Source organism: Rhineura floridana, chromosome 5, assembly GCF_030035675.1.
Source record: "Rhineura floridana isolate rRhiFlo1 chromosome 5, rRhiFlo1.hap2, whole genome shotgun sequence".
NCBI classification, from domain to species: domain Eukaryota; kingdom Metazoa; phylum Chordata; class Lepidosauria; order Squamata; family Rhineuridae; genus Rhineura; species Rhineura floridana.
The window spans coordinates 104,314,523-104,326,838 of record NC_084484.1 but is presented as its reverse complement, the minus strand read 5'-3'; the positions used below and the strand labels follow the sequence as shown (position 1 = coordinate 104,326,838).

The 12,316-nt window shown below is 41.1% G+C and overlaps 1 protein-coding gene across 1 annotated transcript in view; it reads right to left on the bottom strand.

Moving 5' to 3' along the window:
- The window catches only part of GRIK1 (glutamate ionotropic receptor kainate type subunit 1), a 276,806-nt gene that overhangs the window by 54,724 nt on the left and 209,766 nt on the right, over positions 1-12,316 (bottom strand). The window contains exons 10-11 of the mRNA XM_061629481.1: positions 10,895-11,098; positions 9,597-9,820 (exon numbers count right to left, since the gene is read on the bottom strand). Coding sequence (XP_061485465.1) covers positions 9,597-9,820; positions 10,895-11,098 — 428 coding nt within the window. The remainder of the gene's footprint in view (positions 1-9,596; positions 9,821-10,894; positions 11,099-12,316) is intronic.

Sequence of the window (12,316 nt, the reverse complement as noted above, 5' to 3'; positions counted from 1 at the left end):
TAATGCTGAACCAGTGAAGGTCAGGTTGAAGTCTGGGGTAGGCCCAACTCCAGTACGCCAATTTCCTTTGAAACCAGAAGTACGCTTGAGCCTGAAGGAATTAGTGATAGACTTCATCCGATATCAATGGTTACATCAGACTACTAGTCCACACAATACCCCCATATTTGGAGTTCTCAAGGAAGGCCGCCCAGGACAGTATAGGATGGTGCAAGATTTGCGAACTATTAACGAAAAAGTCCTAGAAGATGTCCCAGTAGTGCCAAATCCACATACTTTGTTGGCTCATGTACCTGGCAATACTACCCGATTTACTGTCATCGACTTGAAAGATGCATTCTTTTCAATACCCCTTCATGAGGATAGCCAAGATCTTTTTGCGTTCCAATGGGAAGATCCAGTTGACCATCGGCAGTGTCAGCTAACATGGTCCGTGTTACCTCAAGGATTCATCAGTTCTCCATATGAATTTACAAAGGCTTTGCAGAAAGATTTAGGACCATGGTATCAACAACAACCAAAGTCAGCATTGCTGGTCTATGTGGATGATCTTTTGATCTGTAGCCCAGATAAGAGGAGTAACGAACAAGATGCTGTGAGCCAATTGAATCATTTGCATGTCTGTGGATATCGAGTGTCCAAGGATAAGGTACAATGGAACCAGAAGCAAGTAACGTACCTAGGATACCAGCTATCACAGGAGGGACGAATGTTGTCAACTGACAGGCGGATGGCGATCTGTGGTTTACCAGCACCAACGAATGTTAGGGAACTACAATCATTTTTGGGTTTGGCTGGCTTTTGCCGACAATGGATACCAAATTACAGTAGTTATGCCACTCCCTTGTATGAGTTACTGAAGAAGGAAACAGATTGGAAATGGACTAAAGAATGTTACCAAACTTTTGAAAGCATCAAACGAGCTTTGCAGAAAGCACCAGCCTTAGCCTTACCAGATGGGCTGAAACCATATAGACTTTATGTTTCAGAAAACAAGGGAACTGCGAGTGGAGTTTTGACACAGCAGTGGGGCCCTGACCATCTACCTGTAGGTTACTACTCGTCTCAACTGGATCCTGTAGCAAGAGGATGGCCAGCATGCCTACGTATTGTGGCAGCCACAGGAATCCTTTTGAAGAAAGCTGAAAAGATCATGATGGGAGCCCCTGTGGAAGTACTGGGACCGCATGATTTGAGAAGAATCCTGGGATAGAAAGCTGCTAAGGTTCTCAGTCCAAGTAGGCTTACCCAGTATGAACAACAATTGCTGGGACGACAAGGCTTACGTTTGAAAGCTTGTAACACTCTGAATCCAGCAACACTATTGCCTCAACCAGGAGAGCTGGTGCATGATTGCATCCAGACATTAGAATGTTCATTGAAACCCCGAGTAGACCTGAGTGATCAGCTAATAGCAGGACGACATTTGTATGTAGATGGAAGCTCGAAGGTGATAAATGGACAACGGTATGCAGGCTATGCCGTATGTGAGGATTTGAAGGCCATAAAGAGTGTCAAGTTGCCGGCTACCTACTCAGCCCAGATGGCGGAATTGGCTGCTGCCATAGATGCTTTGAGAGAACTGGACCAGCAAGAGGGAAATATATACATTGATTCTAAGTATGTATTCCAAACGGCACATGCCTTTGCTATGTTATGGAAAGAAAGAGGTTTCATCAAAAGTGATGGGCACAGAATTGAGCATCAACAGATGATAAAGGAATTTTTGGACTGTGTTCAACTACCAAAGAGAGTAGCTATTACCCATGTGAAGGCCCATGGAAAAGAAACAGATCCAGCTAGGCGAAAAAGAAATCACCAAGCGGATGAGGCAGCAAAGGAAGCAGCGCTGAGTGGACAGCCGTTGGAGAAAAATTTAATGAACATCATGATTCCATGGAGGGAGTTGATCCCTCAATATTCTAAGAAGGAGGAAGGTGCTGCAGTACAGTATGGGGCTCAGAAGTTACCTAATGGTTGGTGGCAGTTACCCACAGGACTAATTTTCGTCCCAAGGACAGTGCTTCGAGCCCTTGTAATGGAGACACATAGACAGACTCACCTTGGAGGCAATGCTTTAGGAGATCTTTTGATCAGACAAGTAGTTGCACCAGGATTATATGAAGAGACAAAGCGAGCAGTATATGGATGTACTATTTGTGCAGCGACTAATCCTGCTCCAAAGCCACCACCAGCTATGGGAGGAAGATCCTTTCCAGAGACTACAAATTGACTTTGCAGAGTTACCTAGGTGTCAAGGGTACAAATACTTGTTAGTAGTTATTGATCAGTTGACTGGATGGGTGGAGGCATTTCCAACTCGAAACGCAACAGCTACGGTGGTTGCAAAGACTTTATTAAAGGAAATTTTTCCAAGATACAACATGCCAGAGACATTTGAGTCAGATCAAGGACCACATTTTGTGAGCAAGATAATTTGTGCTGTAAGTGCGGCCTTGGGGTTCAAATGGAATCTTCATACTCCATGGAGACCACAATCATCCGGTCAAATTGAACGCGCTAACTGGACAGTTAAGACTTTGTTGACTAAATTATGTCAAGAAACCAAATTGAATTGGGTAATAGCATTGCCATTGGCTTTGACCATTATGAGAAATACTCCAAGGGGAAAAACGAAATTGACTCCTTTTGAGTCACTGTTTGGCAGACCTCCCATTGAGCCTGGGCCCCAGACAGAGATTAGTGGGGAATTGGGGAACAGACAGTTATTGGAGTATGTTACTGCCTTGCAGGGTGTTTTGTCCTCTATTCACAGGCACAATCGTGAGTTTCAGAGGTTACCCCTGGATGTGGTGATCCATCAATATCAACCTGGTGATTGGGTACGAGTCCGGAAGTGGAAGCAAGAACCCTTGCAGCCCACGTGGGGACCGCCTGAGCAGATTATCCTGATCACCGAATCGGCAGTAAAGCTCGTAGGTCACAAGCGATGGGTCCACGCTAGCCGGATAAAGAGAGCAGGGCCTGTCATTGCTGAAGAACCAGAGAAAGGAGTAGCCAAGGACTCCCCAACTGGAGGGGTGAAGGATCAAGCGCCTGAAGAAAAGTGGTTGTCGGAAACCGTGCCGGGTTTCAACCTGAAGCTCAAGTTGAAGAAACAAAAAGGCTGAGATTGCATGGGAGGTTCACGGAAACCTTTTCCCATCCAGGCTGTTAGTGCACAGGTGCCAGAGATCCTAGGAGGAAGGTTCCAATAACAGTAGTGCAATTGGTAGACACTTGTACCAATCGAAGGACACACCCCAAGAGGGCACACATACATATTGTTGACAGAACTTATTTAAGTTCTGTTCTTCTGCCTGATATTGATCTCAGGACTGTGTGCCTGAGGTGGTAGATGGGAGGGTCTTCACCAATGTTGCCACCGGAAGCATATCCTAGAGATCCTAGAGATTGGAGATTTGAATCTTGGGGACGTATCTCAGTAAATGTTATTTTGCCCCATGTTCCATTGATTGCCAATTTACCTAATAATCCTAGACAGTACTATTATCATCCTGTTTTAGAGGCAAATCTTACATACCGATGACGTGTGTGGCATAGATGGGCGGATCGATACATCCTTGATCAAGGCCCTTAAGTTAATGGGAGGAAGTGTTCCACCTCTCCCATTAATTGTAATTATAGCTGAAAGAGACCAAGGAAGGCACCTTCGGGTTCCTGTAGTAGTGATCCAGGAACGACCATCCTTAATTGTTTTACGCCTTGATAGACCATATCAGTGGCATACAGTAGTTCGGACTTGGGTAAATCACAGAATTCCAAACAGTAGTATTAGGTGATGATCTAAGTTATACCTTATGTCAAGATGGGAAGAAACTCTGCAGATATCAACGCTCTGGGCTTTAAGCTTATGTTTGGTACTATTTTGTGTCTCATTTCTTTATTTGTGGTATATATCTGCTTCCCAACTTCTTTTTCCACGCAAGAAACGAGAATACGCAGAGGTCAAAGGCGCTCATTCCAGGAGGAGAAAAGGAAAAATGTGTTTGTCGAACTTGCCCAAGAAGTAGCTAAAGGATTTAACCTTAGCAATTGTTGGGTCTGTGGCAATCCAAGAGGGTTTCCCCAGTGGCCATGGATGGCAATACCTCTCAACCCCAAGTGGTTATTAAGTAACCTTAGTGAGGTACACAATGGAACGGGAGTTTGGAAAATGAGTCACTGGTGGTATTTAAATTGGATTCCTACCGGCCAGTATTGTATTTCACAGAACTCTACCAAGGCAATGTATTGGCTCGGAAATAGTAAGTGTAATTGGACTCTCCAATATGCTACTCGATATTATCCAGGACCTGGAGAGACCACCACTCCTTGTGCCTTGTGGAGTAATGGAACACATGTGGCATTAAAGAATGGTACTTGGGCACCATGTATTCGAATGAAAAAGAATGGGACAAACGATTTATATTCATGTCGTACCCATTGGAATAATTTAACTCAAGAGGGACAGTTATGTGCCTGGTTCAAAAGTAGCAAGAATCAGTCCCTCAATAGGAAAGAATGGGTTTGGCACCATTTAAATGGGACAGTAGTGAGTGGATTCCAAAACTATTGGGCAGTCACTAACCATACAAAACCAGGGTGTGTCTGCAAATGGAAAAATGAAACAGGGTTATGGAGATGTACGGTAACCCAGGCTAGTTTAAGCCCTCTTGGAAATGAATCATACTACATCCCATATCAAATTAATAAATCTATGTTTAACAAAGAAGCACTTCCGGCATTAAAAGGCCATTATTGGATTTGTGGATCTATAGCCTACTCAATTTTACCAATTAATTGGACAGGCATATGTTATATTGGGATTATACAACCCCAATATGCAATAAAAGGTGGAGGTTTGAATCCCTTAATCCCAGTGTTTGATGAAGAACAGTCTGAAAGAAAGAAAAGGGCACTTGATCTTTCTCTGACAAAGGGCCAAGGGAATGATTGGGAAGATACTTGGCCTCCGGAACGTATCATTGCAACTTATGATCCTGCCTCATGGGCACATGATGGCACAGCGGGATACCGTGGCCCAATATATATTTTGAATCGCCTCATTAGACTTCAGGCGGTATTGGAGATAATAACCAATCAAACAGCTAAAGCCCTAACATTGCTTGCTGATCAATCAACACAAATGAGAGAGGCTATACTCCAAAACAGACTGGCCTTGGATTATTTATTAGCCAAAGAAGGAGGGGTCTGCGGACTCCTAAATTTGACAGAATGTTGTTTGAAAATTGATGATAATGGCGAAATAATAAAAGATATTGCTAACAAAATCAAAAAGCTTACTTATACCCCAGTGCAAACCTGGAAAGGAATAAATCTTGGAAACTGGGGAAGTTGGTTCAACTGGTTTGGAGGAATGAAGACAATGATTGTATTGGTTGTTCTGATTTTATTGGGATGTATGATTTTGCCCTGCTTGATGCCCATAATTATGAATGGTATTCGTAGTATAGCAGACAATGCAGATAAGAATAGTATGCAGATGTATGGTAAAATTATGCAGCAACAAATTATTCAAAATGAAGAAGCTATATGATATAAATATCAAAAAGCTTCTAAGGGGGGAATTGTGACACTGGACTTTATTAGTTTGAATTAAAAATGTATTTTGCTTATGTTGCTTTAAAGTAAAAAGTGCTAGGCCTGTTTGGAATTGTAGCACAGTAAACTGACAGTTAACTTGCTTGTGTGTTAATTTGCTGACAGTTAATTTACTTGTGTGTGTGTTAGAAGAAATGCTAATTTGCTGACTTGCATTAACATTGTTTGTTTAAAGCTGCGTTTGCAAAAATAAGGTCTCAGGCTTTTGTTGCAATGTCCAGCTGTACTGTAGAAAAGTATCAAAAGTTGTTACAGATACAAGGTTAAAATGAGCATAACAAGTGTGAAAAACAAGTCCAAATATGGATTTAGGAAGAGAGGGGATGTTACCAGAAGGAGATGGGCAGGGATTAAAGTGATGTAAATATGATCATAATGATGTATGCATAATTAGTAAAACAAAGGTGATAAAAGACTTGACTGTGCCTAGTTGAGTCAGAACTAGCTTGCTACTTCTTCATGTGCACGTGTTAGCAATAAAGATACTCCTTCTCCATCTTTGTTTGGTCGTTTCTGAGACTCTATTGGGTGAGTATCTGGGAGCGGACCCCAGCCACTAGGACCCCAAAAAGGGGGCTAGGGCGATTTGTTTACAACAGCCACAGCAGCATCGCTCCCCCCTCGCAACTATGCCCCGCTTATCCATGCTGCGCAGGTCAGTGGGGCTTCATATCCAGAATACAATCAAGAAATCTTGGACAACGGATTATCACCAACCAATGGCAAAAAGAATCACAGCTTTGGAAGATGAAAAACAATTTGGAGGCATGACTAGAATGTTCTGGCTTTTTTTTTTTAAGTAATTTTTCTGTTTTACAGCTGCTTAGCTATCTTTTCTCCTAAAGTAAGCACGCATTAATCATAGTATCATTTATCACTAAGATATTTTTGTTAAAATCATAGGTCTCATTCCCAAAAAGAGTTACATCTCTCAGGTTCTATTTCTCTACCCAGGGGAGTAGTGAACAGCATAGTGGAGTTCTGCTGCTTTTCTGACCTCCCTCTGGTTCAGTTGCTGGTGCGTACTGGGCTGGAAAGGGGGAGGAGGGAGGGATAGTGAGATTGGCACAGTGCAATTGTGCAGACAAAAGTGCTGGATTAGATCCACCAGCATGTTTGCACCACACCATCCTCCACACTGCCTCACCCCAGCAGCAAATCAGTCGGTGGAAGGTCATGTGAGTGGCACAGCCCCACCACACCATCCACTAATGACACAGAGGCAATCCTGAAGAGGTGGGTGAGGTCACATGTCCCGTGAGAACTGAGATTGCTTTCAAAGTTCATACATAAGACATGAGGAAACTGCTACTATAAAACAAGCCCCTTGGAATATAGAAACATATTCATATACTTCGCTAGTTATACTCATGTTCAAACCTCCTCCTTCCCTACAGACCCTCTCAGTTGGTAAGAGCAAAAGGGGGCCTTCTTAGCATTTCCCTCCCCCCTCAGAAGTTCAGGGTGGTGGTGACCTGGGAGAGGGCCATCTCTATGCGCTCCTAAGCTGTGGAATTTGCTCCCCACTGAGGTGTGTCTGACACTTTTATTATGTAGCTTTCAGCATATGGCCTTTGACATCTGAGATACATGTTTTTAGGACCTGCTCTGTTCTTTGACTGTAAATTATTTTAATTGGTTTTAATGTTTTTGCATTGCTGTCCTAGGATATTGGGGTAATGGCCAGCAAATCTAATAAATAATAAGTACATTTCAAGGGCTTTTTTTAGTGGATGAAGACATTAGAAAAACAAGAGGTACTTTGGAAATAGTAGCAGATTTAATTTGGCAATGAAGAACATTAATTAAGTTTGCCACGATCCTTGTGTGGTGCTTTTTTACTCCACTTAGCAATTCATAACCCCCTGATCTGTTCTCTGGACACTTTGCTTGTCCATTGAAAATTCTAAAATGGTCAAAGCTGGATCTGACTTCTAGATTGTATGCTTTTCTCCAAAGCGTTGTCCCCGCAAGCACCTAAACACTGTTGCCCTAATATGAAAGGGAAGAAGGCACTAGAGATTCAAACTTCCCTTTCTGGTGGAGCTTCTGTGTTCTAAAGAGCTCATGCCTGGCAGAAGTGTGGCATGAAGAGTTTTCTATAATTTCATCTCCATGTCAGGAAAATACTGGTAAATGTCTGTGTCAGATAGCTGTTGGGGGCACAAACACTTTGCTGTAAAAGAAAGCTGGTAATAAAAAATGCTCAGATCTAGCAACTACAACTAATTGGGTATGCCAACCTTTGGAGATTAGCATTCATTTCAGAGTGTCATATGTTGACATTGTAAAAGCAAGCCCTTATTGGTAGAGAGGAAGTTCCAGGTTATTTATTTTCATGGATCTTCTCAGAGAGAGAATATGGCTAGTTTCAGTCTTGGCTCATTACACAGGGGACAAAAGTAATCTGTCAATGATGGTCAGATTGTCATTAGTCATGTAGAGTCCATGCAGAGTCAAATCTATTATTCATGGTACAGTAAGCAGAGTTTGCAAGAGTTTATGTCTGTAAACAGTGGTTGCACTTGCAACAGCCTTGTTTAAGATTCGCATGGATAACCACAACATTAATTTCACTGTCTGCCTCTCTCTAACTCACATACAGCTAAGTAGAATATGGTATAAGGTATTTTCTTATAACTGTTCATTTTAGAGTATGAAACAGAAGCTTAAAAACTACAGTTTGATAGCAGCTGTACTTTGAAAATCACTTTGGTGGAACAAAAATGATTTCTTCACAGTACTATGATGCAACCCAGCAGTTTCCAAACTTTTTACCTTTTAGAGAACACCTCCGCATTAGCATTTCAGCTATAGAACCCCTGCACGCTGCAGAAGAGCCTGGGAAATGTCCTAGAGAGCGCAGTCAGTTTGCAGCGAGCCTGCCATTGCCACAAATATTGAAAGGGCTCTTTGAAACAAGTCAATACCACTTTGCGACTTTGTGCTGCTGGGAGACATTGCATAGTGATGGGCAAACGGCTTTTTTCAAGAAATGATGTCCATCATAACTTATCTTGGGTTGTGCTGTATGAGAGAAGTCTCTTCACACAGTGGAGCTTTCCTGCCCTCTCCTCCCACTACAAACCCCTGCACAGCTGAAACGTCTCTCCTGAGGGTCAGGGGACCCTAAGGAAAGCCTGGGATGTGATGGGAGGAGGGAATGATCCAAAGGTGAGCTATATTGTACAAGCAGTTTCCTACTCATGGAAGTTGCCTTCACCCTTTTTTGGTGTGATTTCCCATATGACTGCCCCCTTTACCACACTTCCCAGGTTTCAGTGCCTTGCAGAGAAGGCCAACAGTACAAAGTAACCCACTGAACCGTCGGCTGCGTACCTAGTTCTCACCCCCTCCCCCAGGATCTCGTGTAGATCATGGCCATAGTCCAATCAAGGGATAGTGTGAAGCCCTTGAGTTCTCAACTGCACCATCATGATTTTTCAGAGTAAGCTGAGTCATAGCGATAATATTGTAGTATAGCTTTCAACTTAGGGAACATGTACATTTTATCACAGTAAGGAGATACTTGAATCAGAGGGGGACATTTTGCATTTTAGTATGGAGTAAAAGGGTACATAGTTATTAAGTGCTTACATACAAAGCACAAGGATCTCCCCTCCCCTCCTCTGGCACATTCTCTTCTCAAAATATTTTGTTCTTATTAATATCATAGCTAATTTTAGCCAGTCGTGCCATGTGAAGTGGCTTTAAGTGTTCATAAAAACACAGCATTGCTAAAGTAGCTTTTTCTGAGTATGGTAAGAAAAACATCTGCTCTACAAATTATTTTGTTACCTATTTGTACAATAATAAAGCTCTGTAGATCACAATATTATTGTACAGTATAGTGCATGGAATATCGCTTGATTATTATTTTGGAGACAATCATAATTTGTGTGCCCAGTGTACAACATATAGCAAAGAAATAATTAATGTGGCTTACTGTTAGTCATGACTTTTCAACTTACCTTGCAATGACAAAGAGCATACAACTGACTCCCAGGCAAGCTAGGAGGACATACATCCAAATATCAGGAGAAAGGGGGTTTAGAAAGGAGAAAACACCAGGGTTTGTGCCATTGGGCTTCCGGTACAAAATACTGATCCCCAGCGTCATGAAGGGCTTGGAAAAGTCAATGACTTTCTCTCTGACGTAGGTAATAGTAAGAGGAGCGACTGCCAGGTCAGCTCTCTGAGGACACAAATTGGAAAATGATATTCTTATTTATATATATATATATACACATGATATATTTTAAAAGTATCTATTTTCTTTCTCAAGCATGCTGACATAAAAATAGGATTAATTCTGTTCAAACCTCTAAACTTGGGTGAAATTGAAATAAAAAATGAATTGCTCATTAAAAGTCACTGGGGAGGAAATGCAACTTCATACAAACTAGGCTAATGTCATCGTATTCATTCTGAATGTGCAGTGCAGTGATGAACTGAAGATGTGTCAGAATAATGGTAACATCTTTCTATTATGAGACATGATCTAATGTTTCATGTTTGTCTGGGTGACTCTGGTGATTCTATGATGAAGCAGTGTTGGTAAAATGCTCATATACACAACAGGGAAGTTGCAACAGACCTGACATCTGTAGGACTTCCTGACCAACATTTTCACAGGGAAATGTTCAAGTGGGAAATGCAAATGTACACTGCAGATGACTTTGGCTTCATGGCTACAGTAGCCCCTCCACTCTTCCAAGAGAAATGATGCACGTATTAGAGGTCTCCCATGTCTATGTGATAATAGCCAGGCTACACATGCTCACTGCATGAGAAATGGGTTGATTCTGCTTGTTGAGAACTTTGAAGGCTCTCTGCTGCCAAAGAAAGCTGTTGGGGATTATACCCTAGAGAAACAAATAATATAAGCTATCAAGTGGCAAGATAACCACATACAAACAGAGATGGAAGAAAGGTGACCATCAGTTCCTTCTTCCTTGTGAATTTGACTGTCATCCCTCCAGCATTCTTGTCTGTTTGGCATGGAGCCTTCAAAGGTCTTATAAGACACAGCTAGACTACTCATCACATGGTGAAGAAAATGAGTAGTTTGGGTCTTACAGAAGAGAATTCCATTCTATGCTGAAACTTAAAACCTTACATTTTCCTGTTTTAAAAAATACCCTTCCCACTCTAATCCTTGCATCTCAAATGGCTTTTCATCCTGTTTTTTAAAAAATAGCACAGTGGTCTGTTAGTTTAAATATTTGCACTGCAGGCTGAATAGAATAAAGACATGATTCAATCTTACGTGATCTATGAGTTCTTTGACCATCCCATTCCATTCTCCTTTGTCATTCTGGGCTCCATATTTACCGTCAGACACTAGTTTCACTTCATAGATAAAGCCTAAAATATTTGATAACTCCTTCAACAAATCCAAGCAATAGCCTTCAAATCTGTCATTGCCATAAAGTGGTTTGCCAGATTTCTTGTACATGACATATGGATCTTCCTGTATAAAAAGACACAGGACATTCTTAAGAAATTGTGTACACCTGAGCTTATTTCAGTCTGATAAAATACAGGAAAAGTTTAATCACTTGCTAAACTTTTACATGGTCTACTTAAGAATAATAAATGCTATATAAATAATTATGTAGTAGCACAAAACTATGGCTGAACCAAATGTTCTCCACTGTACATTTTCATTCCAAAGGGGGGGGCTTGGAGGAAACTTCAGTTTTTCCCAAAGATTCCTGAAAAGTTTATCTTCATTCATTTATAGCATTCATTAGTTGCTCTTCAGCTGAGGCTCTCAAAGCAGATTACAGGTAAGATAAAAGAGCATTGTAACATCCAATAAAAGATCCAAAGCAACCAATACAGTTAAGTAGTTTTCATATGCAGCATAAAAACACCTGCATACATGTTCACCCCCACAACTGGCTGCTGTTCTTGTGCCATTTTTGTTAATCTTAAAATTGGCCTCCTTCTCCTTGTAACAATGAGGTTTTCACATAGCTAACAGGTTTTAGTTATGTGATGATGTCAGTGATGGCAAATGAAGCTAGTTAAGAGCGAGGGAAAAGACTTTTCAAGAAGCATTGTCTGAATTAGTTTCATTTGCCTAGTGATGTCATCATGTAGCCAAACCTGAAAGTGTTAGTAGGAAGACCAACTGAAATGGGTTCACCATTATTTTGGTCTGCAGACATAACTAAAATCATGCCAAAAATGTCTTTAGGGTGTGCTAAATGATATAGTGACTATATCTAGGCAACCTCCCTGGTTAACACTAGCACAAGGTGTCCTGCCTAGTTGTATAGAGAATATACATACAATTAAGGGATGAAACCTTGAGCTAGGGATTGTTTATTTTTTACATTTAAAATATATATTAGATTTTGCTTTTGCTTTTAAAAAAGGAAATAAATGTACATTTAACTGAATAAATGTTCATGCAGTGCTTTAAAAAAAATAGGACAGAAAGCCCACCTGAAGCAAGACGGACATATGTTATATTTTTTTCTTCTTGTTTTTTAAGAAGATCACAAAATTGTTTGTAAGCCAAAAGTGAAACAAATTTCACTTAGAGCCACTTCCTACATTTTAAAGTTGTATTTGGGTCAAACAAAGCATTGAAATTGACTAAAAACATTTGGAAACATGCTAGGATTATGGATGGAAGTGTATATGTTTAGTTCAAAAGCAGATGGCCTGAAAATGTAGT